A 23,582-nucleotide genomic window follows, 5' to 3' on the forward strand; every position below is an offset into this window, starting at 1 on the left:
TTCAGCTCTGCCATCCTACACAGTCAGATGAATCCAATAGACTTTGCAAAGGACAGTTTACAAAGTCATAAAAACAATTTCCTGCTGCGCATGAAACAGATTGCAATGCTTGAACTTGGATGAGTTTATCCAAAGTGTTTCAGTGCATGTATCCGTTACCTTTTCTACCCACACCTTCAGATACTTCAGAATTCATACCCAGGCAAATACTTTTCCCACCTTTGGCCTGTGGGTATCTGAGATAAAAGAACTGTAGATGTATAGGAGGATGGAGTGGCAGAGACAAACTCTTATGTGCTGATTACAACTCCCACTCCCCATCCTCCTGCGCTGCTCAGAGGAAGGAGACAGACGAGTTGTGAGTGAAGTTGAGTCTGGGAAACAAAGGATTATCTACTGCCCTCTGTTTGTCCACAGAGCCAGTCAGCTCAACAGGGAAGGCAAGGATACTAGTCAGGCAGATTTTCCTTTGGTAAATCCATGCTGGTTGTTTCCAAGGATCTGCTTGTCCCTCATTTGTTTCTACATTTGTTTCAGGAAAGAGTTGTGCCATTGACCTGACCAACTCATGGTTACTCATTTTCCTCTTTGTTTTTTTGAAGATGAACACGACATCACATTTGTCTTTTTCCTGTCCTCAGGGATGTCCTCTGATTGCTCTAGGCTTTCAGAGGTAATGGAGAGCGGCCTTGTGGCAGCACCAGCCAGCGGTGTGTGCTTGTAAGAATCCTATCTGGTTCCATAATACTTTATATGTCTGGTCTACTTAAGTAGTTCTTTGGCTTGCTCTACTGTTTCTCCTCACCTGTCACAGCAATTAGGCCTTGTGATTTGGGAGGTCTGAGATTTTCTGTATAGTGAGGAAATCTATTGGGGTGTTATGGCATTGCTTTGCCAGATATCACAGGTGTTATTTCAAATAACATCACTACCTTAAAGGTTAGGGCTCTACTCTCCTGAACTGCTTTCCCAAGCTGTGGCAGCAGCTAGGGAAACCATTAGAATTGTTGCACCTTGCCTTGCATTTGGAGGGCACTCTGACTCTAGGGAATACCAAACAATAAACATACAGACAAAAGAGAAATATGAGGAAAAATATGCACAGACACTTGAGAGCTGATTAGGAAAATGAGGTATAGGAAATCCTCAGAGGATGCAATATTTTACCCTGAGGGCTTCACAGATCATATGAAAATTCACTCAAAATGAAAGGAAAAGGAATCTAGCCTGGAAATGAATAGTGTTGCATGAGCCAATACCAGTAATATGGAACTTCTGTGTCAACAGTTTTTGGTACTGACAGCTAGAATTTCCTGTTAGTCAGAAACTGAAGGAGTTAGGGTCTGAAGTAACTGTTCTCTCCAGCTTCCACAATACTGGAAGTTAGAAGAGCCAACATCAGAGCGAATTACTCCAGTGAGAGAAGGGACTCCAGTAAAACAAGACAATGTATTATTAGGTCGATACTATGGGTATCATAAGGATCATTATCGAACTTGACTCCAAGAGTGATCAGAGCGCTTGCTAGAAAAAGCTGAGTCTCAGCTGGAGCAGAAATCTCCCTTGAAGCAAACTGCAGGGTGAAGGTCAGAAACAGACCTTTTCTGTTTAAGGGATGATGGAGATTTTACAGTAGAAGCTTGACTGTCTGGGTCTGCAATGTTGAGAAAGAAACTTTATGGAACGGTTTCCTACTGGGATTGAAAAGCTCACACAAAGTGTACTTGGACAGACAGTTCTCCATTCCCCAACAAAAAGGGAAAAATATAGCCTTTATAGACCTTATGCGGCTTAGAGCCTACAGACTTTGATAGGGAAGTCAAGGAAAATAAAACTTACCTAAAGCTACACAAATGTAAAAAATAAGCAAAATGAGACATTAAGATCAAAATGAACACAAAAATAATAAATAAGCAAAGAAAATACAGTGAAATAAAAGCCTGAGGTCATCTCAAACAGAAAGTAATGACCTGCAAAAAAGCTCAGTGGAAAACTAGAGAGGTAACTGAGAGTAAAGGTTGTATTTTTTCCTTTTGGGAAAGTTATAGGAATGTATGCTTTCCTCTCTATATGTAATAGAGGTTAAGTATCACCAATCTGACCACTTGCACAAGTCCTACATCTATAACCTAACTTAGATGACAAGCATGGACCACAACATCTCACCTGCATTAAGAATAGAATAATCCTGCATTAAAAAATAGAATAATCTACTGAACTGCAACATCCTTAAAGAAAGAAAGTCCATGTTGATATGACAATCCTACACATATATAGGCAAATTTTTTAGCAGTAAATTACCCTTAAACCATTGTCTCTTATTGCTATTTGAACTTCCTGAAGGTAAATTTATTTTTCTGTGTTTTACATTGCCTTTAGCTACTGAAGAGCTATTTGCCATCTCAAAATTCATTCTCATATATATATTATTATTATAACTCTCAAACAAATTACTTCTTTACCTGCTCCTAAATACATAGAATTGAACTTGTACATGGACTGAATTCTCTAAACCTTCACTATAAATTCTTTCTGGTATCCCCAAAAACATTTCTCTTAGCTTCTAGAAGATAGGTCATTTAAACATTGAAAATATGATTTTCTTATATCTTATTATTATAGAACATTTATTGAAGATACATTTCTGTAGTAAATAATATTTCGTATGGAACTCAGGATAAAATATTGCAGATGAATAGATAGTTTGTGTATGATCATTTGAATTAAGGGGAAACTTGTATAAACTGGAATACTAGCTGATGTGTTCTTTTAATGCCAGTGTGTGGTATTTAAAAGTATACTTTTGGCTAAATACTTTACAACCTTAAAAGCACCTACTCACAAGAACTTCTAAGTTGGATTTCCACAGTCTTGCCACTTCATTGGTTACTGTGCAATTTATTATAGGGTAAAAGCAATTTAAAAATGCTGCATTATAATAGCAGCATTAAAAACCTCCTGGTACTTGAAATTACTCTATTTGCCTCATGATAGGATGACCCTCACTTACTGAAGAACAGAACAGAAATGAAGAGGTTAAATCAATTGTCACAGGGTAAAGCCTACCCAAAATATGGCTTAAAAAATTAAAATTGGATTACATATGTCCATCTCTGACTATATGATTTTGCTGTGCACTGGGAAAACAAAACCCCACAGATTAAATTTGCTGCAGTTGTGGGGTAACACCTTTCCAAACACCAGCGTTTAGATAAATGAGACCCAGACCAGAATAACTCAGCGCTAACAGTTTAGTTTATTTCACTATGTGTGGAAAATATACAAACACTGACAAGTAGTCTTTGTTATGTAATGTGAACAGCTTTACTTTCCGGAAATGCATTTGAGACATGAGACAAGAGGGTTAAAGAGTCCAGGTAGCAACACAGGTTGTCTTTAGACAAGGAAGTCAGAGACTGACTTGGGTACACAGTACCAGTTTCAAATGAATTACAGGGCCTGGGTCTTTCATCTATGCAAGTGTGAAGAGTTTGAGTGATAAAAAAAAAATTTTATTGGAAATCACTTAAGTGATGTGCATCTGTTATTGTGACTACTGTACCTCAAAATCCTCCATAAGAGTATTTTCACATCTTAATAGAACCAGCACCTGAGGTAATAGGTACTTCCTCTAAATTTGATCGTATTTGCTCCTTAACTCTACCTAATCAAGGCAAACAGGATTTCAGTTCATAACTTCAGACCAGAATGTTGTTTCTATTCACTTACCAAAGTCCCTCACATGAACAATACTCTTCAAGGGACCATAGTCATCACTTAGGTGTAATCCTCAAAAAGCTGTAAATAATTTTTATTTTTTGCATGGTTTAAATCTCTTCAGTTATATCCTACTCAACATGCCATTCTTAAAATAAAAAATTCTTAAATAAAAATAAACAACAATAATAAAAATACCTGTTTTGTTGTGTAACGATGAGGCAAACCACCAACAAATATGGGTCCTGTTTTAAGCCAATGTGAATCGGACCAGAAATTTCTAGTTATACTTGTATTTGAAGATAACTTCAGGATTGACAGTTCTGCTTCACATGGTACCATGCTTTGCCTGTGTAAATTTAGAAATAGGCACATTTTACCATCTGACAAATTAATTAGGCTGTTACTAAAGCAACAAGGAAAGAAAATCAAGTACATAGCTGGTTTATATTACAGACTATAAACATAAAAGAAGCTGTAAGTTGGCATGTCTTTGGGGTTTGAACTTCCATTAAAATGAAGCCATATTGTAAATCTGAGCAGAGTAATCACTAAAAAAGCCAAAACACATAATAATGACATGAATAAAAAAATAAGACCGTTATTAAGATACTATGATATGTAATGCTTATCATCAAAAGTATCATTCCTAAAGCTGAAGGCAGTAATTTTAGGCCCTGATATTAATATATCTATTCCCATTTCCCTCTCACATCCAAACACCCTCTTAAAAGTGTTGCTTTTAAAAACAGGCATAAATTTTCAACAATAAACAGAAGATACTAAGCAAACAATTTGGTTTCCTTCAATTTTTTATGATGCAAAGGTCATTTACACTGCAATAGCCAAGTGGCAGTGAGCACTTTATCTTCATGTAAGAAAGCACAGTGAAGAAATATCAGAACTAAACAAGTCTCTTATGTAGAAATTTCTTTTAGTCTCTCCTTCTCTCTTTACATGAAATAAATCAGAGTTCAATCAGCTATATGTTTAAAAATACTCAAGTGCCTTTGCAAAATAGGTACCATAAAAATAGTGAAAATAGCATATCCAGGAAACCCCTCCAAAAACAGAAGGAAAACAACTCCAAAACTATAGCTCTATTACAGCAACAGTCTGTAATTTAAGTAGAATGTTATACATAAAGTATGATTCTGTTTATATTTAACAATGCAAAATTACCTTTTGAATACTTCTTAGTTACAAAAAGAGCATTTCTTCCTTATTAAGTTTTCTTCCTTATTTTCTGTCAGATGATGATATATAAAGGATTTTTCACATACTATTTGATAAGGTCTTCTATAGTTTTTTAACTGAGAGGACTGAGAGCTAACATTAGCAACATCTGCAAACAGTTCTCTATGTTTTCCCTGTAATTCTGTTTTGAGATACTTTTAGAAAATTATGCAAAATAGTTTTATCTCTTTAACAGAAAGGCCTATAAATGTTTTTGCAAGAAAAATGGCCCATCCATACTATGGTAAATAGCTTCAGATGAAGAACAAAAAAAATTTGTTTTGCTGCTAAAATAAAAATTAAGTAAAGAAATAAATTAGTTTTGATTCTGTGGACTAAAAAACAATTTTTTAATGGATCAGTTTATGGAATTTTTTTTCCTCCTATCAAGTTTTTTTGAACTTGCTGATTAATGGCTAACATGAATGAGAAAGAGGAGCTAAATATATCTAGAACTGCAATCAAGGAAAGGAATGTTTTCCTAACATATTTTGTAGATATTATATGATGGCTGTATGTCTAAGCATACACACAAGGTTCTGCAGCACACTATTTTCATTATTGGATTACAAAGGAAGTTTGCTGATAATGTGTGTAACTGTCACATACATTCTCTGTAGCTCTATTTGCAATGATTTGGCAGGTTTTCTTAAGGCTTGAACCCAGTGTGACATCTTGGATATTTTCATTCTACAGAAGAAAGATGAGGTGAGAGTTCTAAGGAAACAATTATGATTTTGCAAATATTTAAAATTTCTTCCCTTCCTGATAAAATGATATTGTAATTCTGAATAAAAGCATTATATTGAGATAGCAATATTTCTTAAGCACTTTAAATCAGACTTGGTTTAGTGCAACTTAAGATGGAGTGGAAGAGGGTCAGGAATGGAACTGACAGGAGTTTTTTTTTTGTAACGAATTGACAGATGTGGTAAATGAAGTAAACCTGCTCAAACATCTTCTTTTCTGTATTTTTTTTTTAATTACTATTACTTCTACATATTTTGAGATGCTAACACTGTAGCAGGTTACATGACCATGTATGTATTTCTATCACACAAACACCTTATTTACAAATGTAGTTCTTTTCACATTAGCTTTAGACAGATTTGTTACCTTGTCTTGAATAGCTTATGTGATTGATACCCAAAAGGATTTTTGTGTGCCTATATAAAAAAAACGTTTGAAATTAATACCCAGTATTTGTCAAAAAATGAGTTAATGCAATTCAAAGCACTAGCCGCCTTCACCCTAAGCTTGTTAGAATGTCAGCCATGCACCTCTGATTGTGTTTGATTGAATCTAGCAAGGTCTGGCCAAATTAGAATAACAACTTTAAACTTATTGTTTAGCATTTTCTGATGATACAATCACTGGGTTATATATGCACTGTATGAAATTTCCATCAGTCTTTTAGAATACTTTTCCTACAATCAGCACATTGGGGCTTTAAAGGTCAAGTAAGATGATAGAGCTTTTTGCATAATTATAAATGTGGAAATGCATACAGCAACTCTCAAGCACTTTTGCTGGGTAAGCTACCAGTAATTGTGCCTCAGTCTAAGCCAGCAGTAATAGCTCACAGTTTCCTCATTTGTAATCACATAAATGTAATGATTAAATATTGGCCTATTAATTATAACCTGAAGATGAATTCTGTCTAAACAGTACTAAATCCATTGCCCAATGTCTTGCAGGTTAGAAGGATGGAAAGGTCAGACAATAATTTGATAACTGCTGGATAACAGTACCTAAACATGACAGTGTCTGTATGAAATCCAAATCCCTTTACAGAATGTCCTTACTTTCTGACATTTTTCAGTGATGATTAAATGACATTTTTGAGATTATCATAAAATGGCAAAAAGGTAACAAAACAAATGGAGGAAGAGCAGGAGGGAAAGGGGGATGTTCGGATAAAGTATTAAGTGTCAGTCATGCTGTGCAGTCTTGCTGGGAATAAAAATTCTTGATCCTGTTTTTTTCTAATAGGAAAGGGAAATTTGTTCTAGAAACAAGGCTGAAACCTACTTCTCTCTAGAAATTTCACTTTGAATGTGACCATGCTAAACAATAATAAACAATTAACTAATAACCACTGAACTATTTAGGATGTAATATTATAATTCAGTCAATTAAATAAAAGCAATAAGATATTTGGAAACATCTATGTCAAATATGAGTTGTGAATGCCCAGAAGTAAAGAATTTTTATTATCACATATTCTAAAAAAGAAATAATTCCTAAATTCCTCTTTTTTATTGAAGACAATTGTTTAATTAAAGCTGAGAACATTTTCATTACATTTGATTATTATTTTACATTTTCTTAATGCGCTTTTAAAAGGTGGCATCAATTTTGACTCAGTACTGGTTTTGAAATCTTCATAGCTTTGCAAGGGTGTTTGAGGCAACTTCAGGAATGGAACATCTAGGCCTCTTTAATCAGTGAGGTTGTGCAGGTTTCACCCTTGGAGATTTTCAAAACATGGTTGAATAAAGCCCTGAGCAACCCCATCTGAGCTCTTGGCTGTCCCTGCTTTGAGTATAAGGTTGGGCCAGAGAACTCTTGAAGTCTTTCTGCACTGAATTATCCTACAGTTCTACAGTCCTGAGACACCTTTCTTCATCAAAGAAACTCCTGCAATCCCATACTAATATTTACAGAGTAAGGCAGAATCTCTTATTACCTGCAGTAGATTTATTTAGATAGAATATATACCAGTTACACTCACAGTCATTAAATTTTTGCTCTGCAGCAAGATGCACCATTTTAGACTGCGCAGTTCTGTTGGTGCTGACTCTGCCCTACTGAGACATCAGGTAACACACACTTTTATGTTGCTGATGAACTAATGAGCCAACAACATATTTTTTCTCATTCCCTCTGACAGCAAACTCATATTTACTGGGCCCGAAGCTGATTTCTTGGTCTGGTCTTAGAACAGGATTTAGCTAAACAAATAAGAAAAATGAAGCTAATGATGTAAATTTCTCTAATAATACAAAGTGAGGAGGAAATAAACTTTGTTTCATATTCTAAGGAATAAATAAATACAGTACCCCATTTTCTTTTCACAGAGGTTACACTTACACTACTACACTAAATAGGTCCACAACATAAATTCACATCCTGACATGTAATCATCCATATTTTTACAAAGTCATCACTCTTCCTGTTACAGTTGCCACCGAGGTTAGCTATCACCTCCAATTCTGAAACTCAAAAGGTTTGCTGTTAGTGCAATTCAGGAATCATTCCAAACTCATGTTGACAAAATATTTTACCATAGTTATTTTTTTAGACACGACCTGGGATCTAGTTAGCCTCAGGTCCAGAGAACAGCCTTCAGATTTCAGTTTTATTTACTACTATAGATTTAGCTAGAGGAAAAACAGTGATCTATGCCTCTGGCCTTTTCTGTCTTTACAGTTTCCTGCTTCAATTTTCTTGCTGCTCTCATCGAACCAACCTTAAATAGTACTTACAAAAATTAAACTTAGGAAACAATATGCACTTATTTAAACTGTAGATGTAAATAAAGTGTCATTTAGCGAAAAGCTTGGCTCAAATGAGAGTACTGTATTCAGGCATTCAGACCCTTGAAAGTTTAGACTTGGATTTAGACTTGCAACACTAATTTGTAGTGCAACTGAAAGACTGTGTTGAATAAGAAGATAATCACATGATGGAAATACCTATTTACATCAACTCTGCAGGCCAACATTATTTCTGATCTCTATATCCTGTCTGTGTGCTCCTTAATATAATTTCTATACTTGCAACATGGGGCCAAGGCAGCCATATAATATGGAACCCACTTGTAGTATCCATAAGTATCCTTTGATATTCCTTAGAAAATAATATAGAACAAAGTTTTAGGTATGTTGCCTGTTACTAGAGTCCTACTTTACTGTTTTTATGTTTTGTCCCTGCTAGAAGTTGTTTCAGAAGCAGAAAATTTTCATTCTTAGAAGTGACACTAATGATCTCTTTTGAGATGGAAAGCAAAAGAAAGTAGCTATGACAGGAATATTTTTAGTATTTGTTTAGGTAAGTAATCTGAACAAGAATATATCACTATACACCACAGATTTGTCTCTTTCGGGAGCTAAATTTTAATGTCTGAGTGTCTCCTTTGATTGCAGAGTTCTGAGGATGTGTAGAATATGATTTGTACTCAAGATGTGGCATGACTAAGTAAGCTTTTATCTTAAACAGACTATAAAACAACAGTTTGTATCAAACTAATTGGTGGAATTAAATTGCTATTAACTGTTATTATGATCAATTTAGTATAATTAAATCCACTGCATTCAATGATGTTGTTAGGAAAAGGCAGTTGCTTATTCTCTGCTGCCTCATAAGAAGTTTGTGAAAAATAGCCACTCTGTGGAGCATGCACATTAAAAAACATGCACAACATATTAAGCTTCAATTTCATTACGGTTTTTTATTTCCATTAAGGTTTTTTTTAACATTGCATTGATAGAAAATAAAATAATGCTTGATAGAAAATAAAATAATGCTATTTAGCTGCAAAAAAATGCAGTAAGTTTTAAACTTTTGTTTTATTAGAAGATTTGATCAGTGCAAGTTCTTTTGTATATTGAGACAGATATGTAAGCAGAAAGTCCACTTTCCTTATTCTCAATTTCTGAAAAATCACTGCAAGATATGGAAATATTAATATTAATATCTCTGTGAAATCTTAGTTCTTAAAGAATGAATAAAGTAATTGTTGTAGTGACTTCAGAATTGCAAAAGGTATTCTTCCATGTCTGGCAATGCAGAACTTATATCTTTAATACATAGTGTTCAGAAGGGCTGTGATCATGTATCATCAACAGTAGAACACCATAGTTGTTTACTGAAGAAGTCTTGTTTCTGAAAGAAAAATTCAATTGATCATTTTAAGAAGACTAGTGTCAAGCTAACATTTTAGAGAAATTCTGAAGTTAATGGAGGACTGTGAATATGTACAACAGATATCGTGGAGCCTGGATCATCTCGTTGGCATTTCTTATACATTTATAGGTGTGGTTTAACTAGCAGTTTAGGTAAAGGACTCTGTATAAGCTCTGGCAACATTAGTTAGTAGACAAAAAAAAAGAAAGAAGGAGAATAAAACAGTTTAAACATGGTATAAACAACCATGTCTCCTGAGGCCATGGCTCCCTTTGAAGGTATTCTGAATTGTTCCCCTTTTGTTAAAATGATTTCTCAAAAAAAAAAAAAAGCCCCTTCTTTAAAGATAGACTTTATTTAGCACACAAGATAATCAGATTTTTAAAGAGTTACTTTTTAAATAACGAAAATGTAGCAATAAGTGTGATAGATTTAATGAAAGCCTTGAAAGCAAATTTATTCTCTGACTTTACTATATACAGTTGGTCCCAAACAAAATCTCCTTCCTTCGATGTCCTTACAAGGCTCCCCTTAGAGTTTGCCACCTACAGAAGGCAGGCTGCTTTTTTTTCCCAGGATTTTCTCAGTCTGTGCTGTTGCCGCAGACTCTTTGCAAGCTCCATCCTGCCCTTCAGGGAGACAAAGCTTATTTGCTTTCAGAAGAGGTGCAATCTCTCTGCCTACAGATAACTCAGACTGAAAGAGAATCATGTGGGATAAAGTAGAAAGACAGCTTCCTTCTTACTAAGTAGAAGTAACAGTATTCACACAGCACTGTCTGAATAAACAAGACAGCTATACTTCTTGTCCTGCTCTCTGCATATCCCTCTTTCTTCAGTAGAGAAAAGGATGGTTTGCATCATCTTTCAGATACTCATGCTGCCTCACATTTGCCACAGTATGATGACTTTAATAAAAATTTATGCCTTCAGGCTTCTGGATGCAATGTGTAGAACTGGCTAATTATTTTTGTTTCTCCATTCTCTGGGACCTGTCTCAAATAAGAGAGCTTGAGTTTTGTGGTGAAAGTATATATAGGAGGTAAAAAAATCTTTGAGGTGAGAGTGAATTACACCTCTCAGATGTCTGTCATTGCTTGCTCTTACAGTCAGGGTCACATACCTGAGACATAGGGTTAGCAGGGGCAGAAGGGAATCTTTACCCACCTTTTATTTTCAGCTTTTCACAGAAGTACTGGCTGGGGTTTGTCAGACAGAATGATCTATACATATAAATTACCCACCATTGCTATGGGCTTAGGAAGAGGTGACCACAGCAAAGTGTATCTTAGGAAAATATTTTAAAAATAGAAGGGTTTCATTTAATTGAAGTTTGTGTCTTTCTGAACAAAATATTGGTTATTTATAACATAGAAGAGGTCAAACCAGTGGTCCCTTGGTCAAATAAGTGTGGCCTGAAACTCTAAACCCAAGAAATTTTAGAAATTTTATCTTAGACAGAAATGGTAGCCTATGGTGGCTAATGCTGCTGTGTTCAAATGATGTAACATGTTCATCCATAGAGGGAAAAAGAAATTCCATAAATTATTTTTTAATTCCTATAATGTTTTTTTCACTAAGCTTCCTTTCTGATAGCTAGTATATTTACTCCTTATTAATATGCATCTATTGTATAAAATACATTGTTATCACATGTGAAAACATGAGTTCTTAAAATCACTTTGATTAGGAAATCAAAGAGCTCAGCACATTTAAGTGTATAAAAGAAAGTACTGGATTGTGTGTATTATATATTTTAGATCTGCTTTCCTCAAAACAAAATCCCTACAGAAATAAGATACTGTTACATTCTATTATTTTTTATAAGGAAAAATTATTTAAAACATATTAAAAAAGTCAGCTGATGTTGTTACTACTTTGTTTAAAAATAAGCAATTGGGGTTATTTTGATAAGAAAATTATGAATGTTCTGTGAAATTAATCATGTGAACAACAGAGTTGAGAGATATGGTATAGATCACATGGGATAGAACGGAATTTAAATACTCTCAAATTGAGAACCAGCTAAGGACATGTCCTGAGGAAAAGCCTCCAGCAAATACATAAATTGTTGAGACAATATCTCTAACAGATATGGCATTTAGTGATATGCAGTAGTCAGTAAGAAAGGGCATGTTGTTTCTTTGTTTTTTCTAATGAAGACAGACAAAGGCAATTGCAAGTAAGGAAAAAAATTAACAATTTTTGAATCTAGAAAAATAATATAATTTTGTTTTTCATGATAAAGATAATTCAAAGAATAGTAGAACCCGTAATTGTGATAAAGTAGTTCTACCACTGAAGTTTAATATGTTCTATTTTCATAAAAAAAGTAATTCAACCTATTTTTAAAAAATATCTAAGATTAATAGAATATTACTGCAGTGATACACTGTACTTGAAACTTATTTCTGTACACAGAAATTAAACTTATTTCTGTAAACAAAAATGATCTTCAGCTACAGAAATCCATGCTTACTTACAAAGCAAACTGGGCAAGTATAAAATCATTGATGGCCTATCACTTTCCTTAATATCATTATTTCCATAGTGTCCTAACTCATTAAAAAGGGAGGATTATCATAGAATAATATAATCACTTAGGTTGGAAAAGACCTCTAAGATCATCAAGTCAAACCATTACCTAATACTGGAAAGTTCATCATGTCCCTAAGTGCCACCTCTAAACATCTTTTAAATACCTCCAGTGATGGTGACTCAACCACTTCCCTGGACAGCCTCTTCCAATGACTAACAATTGTTTCTGTGAAGAAATTTTTCCTAATATCCAAACTAAACCTCCTCTGGTTCAACTTGAGGCCATTTCCTCTTGTCCTCGACATAGCTGCTCTCAGTGAAGTTTGTCTCCATGAGGAAGGCAGCCTTAGAGAACATGGTGCCGGTTACACACCATGCCGGTTTACCGGTCAGGTAAACCTAGAACCGAAAAGCATCTCTCAGGAGTTGGCTTCATGATCGAAAACTCTATTGTTCCTAAACTCGAAAATCTGCCGACAGGTCATTCTGACCGCATTGTCTCCTTACACCTTCCACTACACAACAAGCAACATATTGTCATCTTTAGTATATATGCCCCAACCCTCCAATCTGACCCTGCCGAAAAAGATAAATTTTATACCCAAAAGGTTCCCACAGATGATAAGATCATTATCCTTGGTGATTTCAACGTCAGAGTAGGAAAGAACTTTGAAGCCTGGAAAGGAGTATTAGGCAAGCATGGTGTTGGAAACTGCAACGATAATGGTTGCCTTCTGCCAGAATTCTGTGCGGAGCAGCAGCTCACCATCACCAACACTATCTTTCAGCAGAAAAATGGTCTGAAGACAACCTGGATGCATCCTAAATCCAAGCATTGGCACCTCATTGATTATGTCTTGGTGCGACAGAGAGATGTTCACAGTGTTTATCATACCCGCGTGATGCCTAGTGCAGAATGCCAAACAAATCATTGACTTGTGTGCTGTAAACTTAACTTCAACCTTAAGTTCAAACCTAAAAGGGGCAGTATCCCAAGGAGGGGACTCCGAGTTAACGATCTTCAATCAGCTACAGTGAGAGACAAATTCCAGGCAAACCTTCAAACTAGGCTCGAAGATCATTCCATAGATCCCTCTCCTGTAACACTTTGGCAACATATTAAAAATAGCATCCTGCAGTCCTCTGAAGAGTCCTTAGGGTTCTCCTTCAAGAAGAATAAGGACTGGTTTGATGAAAACAATCAAGAGATCCAGGAATTGTTGAGGAAGAAGAGAACTGCTAAGCAAGCACACTTTGCACGACTATCTTGTCATGTAAGAAAAGCAGCCTTTCGTCTTGCATGCATCAAGCTCCAACAGAAACTTTGTGACATCCAGAACAAGTGGTGGATCAATCTAGCAGGAAAATTTTAATTATGCGCAGATATAGGTGATCACAGAGGATTCTATGAGGCCTTGAAAACAGCATATGGGCCTACATACCAAGTCCAAAGCCCTCTACTCAGGACAGAGGGTCAGGTGCTACACACAGAGAAAATCTCCATTCTGAATCGTTGGTCTGAACACTTTCAGACTCTTTTCAGTACTAGCTGTACAATTCAAGACTCAGCAATTCAGTGCATTACACAGCAACCAGTGAAGAATGAATTGGATATTGCCCCTACTATGGGAGAAACTCTTAAGGCCATACAGCAGGTGAAAATCAGCAAGGCAGCTGGGGTTGATGGAATTCCACCTGAAGTCTGGAAGCATGGGGGCCAAGCACTCCATGCTAAATTTTCACGAGTTTGTGGTGCGCTGTTGGGAACTAGGTGAACTACCATCAGACCTTCAAGATGCAGTCATCATCACCTTGTATAAGAAGAAGGGAGATAAATCAGACTGTTCAAATTACTGTGGTATTACTCTGCTCTCCATTGCTGGCAAAATCCTGGCAAGAATACTTTTGAACAGACTAATACCCGCTATAGCAGAAGAACTTCTACCTGAAAGCCAATGTAATTTCAGAGCCAACAGGAGTATGACAGACATGATATTTGTTCTCAGAGAATTGTAAAAGAAGTGTAGGGAACAGAATAAAGGTCTCTATGTAACATTTGTTGATCTCACCAAGGCTTTCGATACCGTGAGCAGAAGAGGTCTATGGCAGATTTTGGAACGTTTAGGATGTCCTCCCAAGTTCCTTAAAATGATCATCTCACTTCATGAGGATCAGCATGGCCAAGTCAGTTATGGTGATGCACTTTCTGAGCCCTTTCTAATAACTAATGGTGTGAAACAAGGCTGCGTTCTCGCACCAATCCTATTCACAATCTTTTTCAGCATGATGCTCCAAAGGGCCACGGTAGACCTCAATGATCGAGACGGTATCTACATTCGATATCGTACTGATGGAAGCCTTTCCAACCTAAGGCAACTGAAAGCCCATACTAAGACCTTAAATCATCTTGTCTGGGAGCTGCTTTACACTGACACTGCCGCCCTCGTTGCTCACACAGAAGTAGCTCTGCAGCGTTTAACATCCTGCTTTGCTGAGGCTGCTGAGCTCTTTGGGCTGGAAGTCAGCTTAAAGAAAAAAGATCAGTGTTTACAGAGCCACTGTGCTGTGTACTCTTTTATATGGATCTGAATCATGGGTCATCTACCGCCACCACCTGTGACTCTTAGAATGCTTCCATCTGCCTCCGTACAATCTTAAACATCCACTGGTCAGATTATGTGACCAATACATCTGTTCTAGAACAAGCAGAAATCACAAGTATTGAGGCCATGTTGCTGAGAACACAGCTGTGTTGGGCAGGGCACGTCTCAAGGATGAAGGACCACTGCCTCCCTAAGATCCTGCTTTATGGTGAACTTGCCACTGGCTGCTGCAAGAGAGGAGCCCCAAAGAGAAGATACAAGGACTCCCTGAAACAATATCTCAGACTTGGCCATATTGATCTTCATCACTGTTCTACTCTGGCCTCCAATCAGGAGGTCTGGAGACACATTATCTATAACGCTGCTGTTTCCTTTGAGAACGCACGCAGGATCACTCTCGAGGAGAAAAGACAATGCAGAAAGAATCATGTCTCGCCGACACCAACCAAGGAGTCCTTCTGCTGTACCTTTTGCAATTGGACTTATCTATCTCACATTGGCCTCTTTAGCCCCCAGGGTGCTTGCAGCAAATGTGGGTATAGTCCTTCCCAAATCTTCGTTTGTAAAGCCTAGCCATGATTCCTTGTTATTTGGGAGAAGAGGCTGAGCCCCAACTGACTAAGAACTCCTTTCAGGTAGTTGTAGAGACTGAGCCTCCTTTTCTACAGGCTAAACAACGCCAGCTCCCTCAGCCACTTTCTGAAAGACTTGTGCTCCAGACCCTTCACCAGCTTCGTTGCCCTTCTCTGGACATGCTCCAGCACCTCAATATCTTTCTTGCAGTGAAGGGCCCAGAACTGAACACAGAATTTGAGGTGAAAGCCTCACCAGTGCTGATTAGAGGGGACCAATTGCTGTCCTGATCCTGCTGGCCACACTATATCTGGTACAAGACAGGATGTCAGTGGCCTTCTTACCCACCTGGGTACACTGTTGGCTCATGTTCAGCTGGCTGTTGATCAGCACACCCAGCTCCTTTTCCTCTGGGCAGCCTTCCAGACACCCCAAACCTGTAGCACTGCATGGGGTTTTTGGACAAAAATATAATATGAGCTGAAAACTGTTATTTATTGAACATTTATTCTTAAGAAGCACCATCATTTATTTTAAACACTTGACTGCCAAATAGGAAGATAAAGTACATTTAAATTATAAAGTATCTATGAGATAAAGTAAGAAATAAAATTAGTCAGAGGAGGGAATATTATTGGCTTGGTTCCCCTTCTATTTATCTGTGAAAGGATTAAAATCTACTTAATTCTCTCTAAATGTATGGTACGTGGTAGCAGAATGAACTAGAAAGCACATATATTTTGACTAGCAAGATTTCAAAATTTTCCTCTATTTAGTGTGTTTTGATTCTTATGAGTTCAATCTCACAGTTCATAAATCAGAGCCTCCTTTGATTCTGTTGCTTTAATCCAGCATTACTCATTCTTTGGCACTGTCATGCTCTGCTAGTGAGTGGTAGTAGTGTCACTGTGTAACAGAAATCTTCAGCCCCTAGAAATTAGCTTTCCATTTTTGAGCTACTTGTGCCAAAAGCAAATCCTTGCTATTGCAAAGTCAGCATCTTTTCCCTTTCAGAAATATTCCATAATACCCTTTTCAGGGCATATGCTTCACTTCTTCCTGTTTATCTGTGTGATAGCTACCAAAAGTATTTTAAGTTAAATTTCTTTGTCTCTGTCCAAAACCTTCTGATAAAAGAATCCTTCTATTTTCTTGATACTTCATGATCAACTCAGTCTTATTTTCCACCTTAAACCCAAGTCTTGACAGCAGTATTAATATTTCCAAAATTATCATAATTTCCATTCCATTTTAAATGAAAATACCTCTATATCAAAACTGTATTCTCAAATCAGTTTTTTTCATTGACTTAGCATTCTCTGAAATGTATATTGGACATTAAGTAGCAGATATAACCTAATTAGGACTCAAGATACAGTGGAATTTAGGAAATATAAATGTCATTTTATTACCAGTGTTAATACACCATAAATAGATTGGACTAATTGTAATAAACTGGACTTTTTCCAAGTAAGCTTCTCTGAGCTGGGAGAATTTTCAGACCATATAAAAATTAGAAATTATGAGATAATTTCTCATAATTGTATTGTGAGATTGTGTTGTATTTCATTCACCCTAATTTTACACTACACACTTTAGGAGAGACTGAAAAAAAGACCAGCATATCCATGGCTAAAAAAGTATGTTTGTGAGGACCCTGTCAATGGCCAGTTTAGAGATCCAACAACTTCCTAATTTTTTTGTATGGGTAATAATATAAAACAGGGTTAATCCTGCTATGCCCCAAGTATTTCAACAAACATCTTGCAGCTGATGCAAATCCATTGACATCTTCCTTGGGAGATGCCCAGAAAATTAAAAGACCCTGAAGCTATTTTACATCAAGAATGTATTTCTTACTCAATTTTTTTAATATATAATACACTTTTCTAATTAAGCAGCAGCCATTGCTAATAATATCTTGTGACTTACACTGTTTTTTGAGGATATGGCCCATTAAGTATATTTTCATTAAGAAGAGTATATGACATTTACACGGTACATGACACAACAGATGAATGATTTCTTCACCTATATGCTGGTATATTAACAAGGAAAGTCAATGTTCTGCACCTTTGCGATAAAATAAAAATAGGAATTTGCAATGAAAGTGAAATAAAAACAGCCAAAGACAAAACAAAAAAACAAACAAGAATCTGCAGGTTTTGCTAACCACTTTATCTATCATCTGCTTATCTTACCTCTCTGAAAGGCCAAGGGAAAATATGAGCTTTGTAGCATGTTCTGAAGGATAATAATACAGCATATTTTGCACCATAAGGATTTTCTCAGACCTTCATAAAAAGCTGTCACAAACAAGCAATATACACTCTCTCCAGAGTGAGCATGTGCGGAATTATGGCATGATTGGAAAGATCTTTTTCTTACTAGAGGAATCAGAAAACTTTTGCATCTCAAAAGTTCTGTAGGTAACTACTGCAAAGCTCAAATTACAAACAACAGGAATTAAAGGAGAGGAATAATGCACTCTTTAAAAAGCAACTGCCAGATTTTGTAGTCAGTTTCTAGACTGATGGAACTCCTAGACCAGATTTCTAATCCAAATGGTCTTAGTTGATTAAAAATAAATTTCAAAGTGGACAGAATCACATTGAAGAAAGAAGTTGTGTTCATGACATCTACTGCATAACTCATTTAAAAGTGGATAGATTTGCTAAAGCAATGGGCAATTGTGATTTGAGATTAAAAGTAAAACTTTTTTTTTAATTTAATTGAGGAAACTATTTTTATTAGTATTGAGATAATTGCTGCTGAAATGCAGACGAGTGGATGAAGAAAAGGCAAATTTCTAATATTGCTGCTGCAGTTTGGGTAGTTTCTCTGATACATGTTATTTTATGAACTGTTTTTTGTGACAAAGATTGAAGAAGATAAATCTTAAAGTAGTTAATAAGGGCAGTTAAGGGCTGGAATGAGAAGACTGTGGCAGAACATCCCCCTCATTGCCAGTCAAATAACTGTATGTTCAGTACAAAACCAAACAGGTAACTTTCCAGTGCGAGAGTCTAAAATTTCCTACCCTTCATAATATCCTGCAGAAATCTAAATCCTCTGGGATATTGCCCATATCCATTTTTCACTGCATTTTTCACTTCCCTAGTAACATTCTAAAGAAAATCAAAATGGTAGTCAGACATATGAGTGAAACAGCTACAATGACTTTCATTAATAGACCTAGTACACAACTATATTAGTTTACATCTAAAATGGAACTCTCAGGCACTTCTCTGAGGCAAACCTTGGCAATGTGTTGGTTTTAGCAGCCAATGCCATAAATTAGATTAATCTGATGCAAAATGTTATATCCTATCCCAAATTATTCAAGATATCCCAGATTTTGATGCCAATCCAGTCCTTGTATTATATCCAAATTTAATAAAGTGTTTAAATTTTTTTAGTCATAATGACTTTTAGCATGACTATTCTGGTGAACTATGAGAACTGCATAAAGCAGTCTGACAGTAATATGCATGTTTATTTGCAAACATTAGAAAGTGTGACATTTCTTTTATTCACACCCGTAATTATTTCTTTTGGATAAAGGAAGCAATAAAATGTTCCCCTGTAAGCAGAAAAGGAAGATACTATCACTATCTAATTTTCACTGTATTTCAACTTGTATTACACAACTCTCACTACTTTTAAGTCTACTTGTTTCATTTAGTACGAAATTGTAGAGGTAGTATATTCTTTGAAGATAGCTTATCTTCAGTAGCTGAAATGCATTTGTTTTAGTGAATTGGAAAGACAAAAATTTTTCCATCATAGGACTACATCAAAAGAGCTCCAAACAATTAGGATTACATTAAGTAGTAGGAATTAGCATTTTCTTTCAAAAAATTACAAAATCTATTTTTTTTATTATTATTATCATCCGTGATGTCTGTTCATAATACTTAACATATGCACAACAAAGAAAATTCCACTCTCTGCACATGCACTGTTAGAATATGCAGTATCTCCTACATTTTCATCTTGCCTTCGCCAACTTCCCAGATACTGTTGTTCAAAACTTTTTTATCTCACTGAAAACCAGTTCCTAAAGGAGTAAATGTTTCAAAGCTCTAGAAAGTTGCTGAATAAGTTACAGTAATTTCCCATCAAAGTTATTTAAAGTCTTACTACGCTGTATTTGCAGTTAATTAAATTAAATGTTAACTTTATACAAGTAATGCATATTTTGAGAATGACTCTATCAAAGCCAATTGTCAACAATATATATGTAACTGTCAATAAAGAAAAAAACATGTGAAGTTTTTATATATACAACATATATATCTTTTTAATTAACTGAGGCACATGTGAAAATGCTTGAGATGACAGTGAGAAGCAATTCCAAATCTTTCTGACATCTGTGTCACTAAGGTTTTAAATGTTAGAATCATAGAATCACAGAATTGTTTAGGTTGGAAAAGATCTTTTAGACCATCAAGTCTGACTATTGAACCAGCACTGCCAAGTCCAATACCATGTCTCTAACTGTCATGTCTACATGACTTTTAAATCTCTCCAGGAATGGTGACCCAACCACTTCCCTGGGCAGCCTGTTCTAATGCTTTACAACTCTTCCTGTGAATATTTTCTTTTCCTAATATCCAAGCTAAACCTCCCCTGGTGCAACTCGAGGCTGTTTCCTCTTGTCCTGCTGCTTGTTAGCTGGGGGAAGAGACTGACCTCCACCTCATCGCAGTCTCCTTTCAGGAAGTTGTAGAGGGCCATAAGGTCTTCTCTCAGCCTCATTTTCTCCTGGCTAAAGAGCTCCAACTCCCTCAGCTATTTCACATAAGGCTCATACAATTAGCCTTGGCCCATCAATCCACTCTGTTCAGATCCCCCTGCAGAGTCCTCCTACCCTTGAGCTGATAAACACTCTCTCCCAACTCGGTGTCATCCGCAGAATGTCATCTTAAAACAATGTCCAAAACCGTTTCCAGTCTTCTAAAGTGAATAGAATTATTAACTATTAATTGCTCAGTAATTAACCTGAATCACAAAAATGGTATGCATTCCTTCTTTTTCAGTAGCAAAAATCAGTGTGGGCCATTGCCTGAGCTGTCCTGAAAGAGTGTATTTTCTTTGCAAAGGAAAGAAGATAGCTCTTTCTTCCTTTCCTTTTTAGGCTCGAAAGGAAAGGTGAAAAATAGAAATTAGTTTGTTTTTCTTTCCAGCTAACCTGATTTACAGGTTCAACTTATTTTCTGCTCAATGGAGTGGGGAGAAAATGCATAAAATAAGTGTACTTGCACCATGGAAATTAATGGATCTCTGAGGGATGACCATGACATGAGTTCTAATGCTCCAGCACCAGAGGAAAGGCTGATTTTCTTAAGTTCTCCCACATTGCTGAGGGTTCAGGTATTCACACTTTTGTTTTCTTCAGGATCTTAAATCTTTCTTAAAATGAACAAAAAAAGAATAACAACTGAATTCTAAGGGATTTAAACTAGTTAACTAACTTGAAATTTTATGTCTTCAGTCCTTATCCACTTTCTTTTCCACTTTGGCATTCTCCCTTAGTTGTCTTTAACGGACTTGCAGAGTACTTGAGTATTTAGCTGCTATTCATACAGAAGCTGCTTAATGCCTTATGATATTTATATCTCTTGTCTAAAAATAATTTTAAAATCTATTTTCTCTATTTTGACATGGAAAGGGAGTTATAACCAGGACTGCACATGTTATTAGATTTTAGAGAATCCTACTTTTGTCACTGTCATAGAGATAATTGTGTTCTATTTCTTTCTGGTAAGAGAGAACCTTACACTTGCTTTTAGCTGCCATTAGCATGGCTTGGTTTATGGTATTCCCTTTCTGGGTGACAAGCACAAGTGCAGTGAATTACTGGCTTTTGTTCCTTACATTAATTTGTGATGTTACTGTGTGGTCTGAAGCTTAAGTGTGGTTTCCACGCTGGAAAAAAATTATGAAAGAGACGATAGTTGAAATGCAGCAACAAATTGTATTGTCAGTCTCACTGACTACTCACTGCCATACCTGAGGCATCAAGGTACAATAAATATAATAATACACTCACCACTAGTTTCCCATTGTTGCCCTGCAAAAGTTTTTCATTTAACTACGTTTGGACAGATACAGCTAATAAAAAGTTTATTCCAGTAAAAGGCTTTTGTTCCTCCTGTACTCCTCCACAAACTTTTAAAGAAGTAATTTACTCCTGAGAGATGAGCAGACAGCTAGATTTCTTTCTTCTTGCTGGAGAAGAGGACTTGGACCTATTTCAAGCTGCCTGATAGGAACTAGGCACCTGAAGATCTCACTAGGTGCCTAACTTTCCTATAAATTGAAACTAAGAATTTCTCTTCCAAGGCTGTAGATTCTTTCAGCACAGATATTTGGTCATTAGACACATCTATGTACAAAGAACCTACTACCTGTCTCATTTTCTTTTCATTTTATTCTTCTTCAGTTGCAAGTATTCTTCCTTTCAAAGGAATAATAAATCCTATTATGAGTTGCAAGTCAGTGACAGCCATGGAAGTCATGGACATACTGCGCAGCATCTTCCCTGACTGAATGTTTATGTTTGCTATGGTACATGATTTCAATGAGAGTAAATTTATTTCCTCTAAGCACATCAGGGATGTGATGAGCAATGTCCAACTGTACTGTAGTTTTAAAATTCTTTCCAAGACGGTGTTGTCATCCACACTGCCATAACATGATTTTATTGCACGTGTTCAGGTATCATTCATAGTTAATGAGATTTAATATCTTTACAATTTACTAACTACCAAATCTATATGATCTTTGAAACAATTATGAATATAGACAACAGTAAACTTACCTAATTTGCACATTATACTGGTGTCCATCATCCACTCTAGCAGTGGTAGTGATGTTTTTGACTTCTGCTGCCTCATCACATAGAAACTGGTACTGCAGAGTGGGAAAAAGTTTTAATTACATTATTTCTAATAATTAAACAATTGCAGGCTTAGAAACTTGAGTTTTAAAATAGCAGATGGTTTCATAAAAACCTGAAGGGTGTCATGCGTATCAAGGAAAACTAATGTTTCATTAAAAGTTCTGGATCAGGAAGTCTTTTGCACCAGAAATATGCAAGTACACATACATGCTTCCTAGCCTGCATGAAAATGCTTTAATCTTTGTGTATTGTACAACCAGATATTGTGGTTCTGAATTGCAAAGAAATTGACCATCTGGAACCCATCTGAAATTAACATTGGCCACGGGTGAATTTTCTTACCGTTTTATGGCTTCCTTACGCTTCCAAACACGTAATGTAGCATGCAGGCTTGAGCATTTTGGAACGCCATTTAATTTCCTATACTAATGTGAACAAGCACTTGATTTCATGGTTTGTCTACTTGTAATTGTAACTTGATTGTGAGCTTAGAACTATTTGTTCACTGGACTTTAAATATACATTTAATTGGCCAGCTTTGTGAATGATTAAGTGAATTCAATTAGTTTTAACATGACACACTGGGATCTCTGAATAGATTTGTGTCAATTAAAGTACTTTCATATTTTATGGTGCTTATGATATGCTAGAAAAATATTTTTCTTCATCATTACATTACCATGAATACGAGTAAGACGGACTTAAAGTTGTCAGCATTTTCTAAACCTTTGATAACTTCCTGCCCATGACTAATCGCATTTGTTTTGGATAAAGATAGTCACAATATAACAAAAGACAGTAAATCACAATATAAAGAAATAAAGAAAAATGTTATTTTCTTCTTTTTCTGTTTATCTTCACTTTATATATCTATTTAGTGTGATCATGCTTTTTAAACATAAGGCAAATATAATTCAAATATGCTCTTTCTAACAGTCATTTCATGGTTCTTACAGAAGAAGGTCAACTTTTGGAAATTTTTAGCAGGAAAAAATGTGAGAAAACGAATTTTTCTTTTAATATCTCTTTATAGCCTCTTTAGTATCTGCCTATCTCTTCATAAAGCTTAAGTTTTAGCTCTTCCTCAGAAAAGAAGGAATT

General features: G+C 35.9%; 1 protein-coding gene across 1 annotated transcript in view; it reads right to left on the reverse strand.

The window, feature by feature from the left end:
* EYS (eyes shut homolog (Drosophila)) overlaps positions 1-23,582 on the reverse strand; it is a 784,118-nt gene that overhangs the window by 257,594 nt on the left and 502,942 nt on the right. Inside the window, exons 30-31 of the mRNA XM_017823913.1 lie at positions 22,401-22,492; positions 3,916-4,066 (exon numbers count right to left, since the gene is read on the reverse strand). Of these exons, the coding sequence (XP_017679402.1) occupies positions 3,916-4,066; positions 22,401-22,492 (243 nt within the window). The remainder of the gene's footprint in view (positions 1-3,915; positions 4,067-22,400; positions 22,493-23,582) is intronic.

The sequence above is a fragment of the Lepidothrix coronata genome, unplaced genomic scaffold, assembly GCF_001604755.1.
Source record: "Lepidothrix coronata isolate B3197 unplaced genomic scaffold, Lepidothrix_coronata-1.0 Scaffold4, whole genome shotgun sequence".
Taxonomy (NCBI): Eukaryota; Metazoa; Chordata; class Aves; order Passeriformes; family Pipridae; genus Lepidothrix; species Lepidothrix coronata.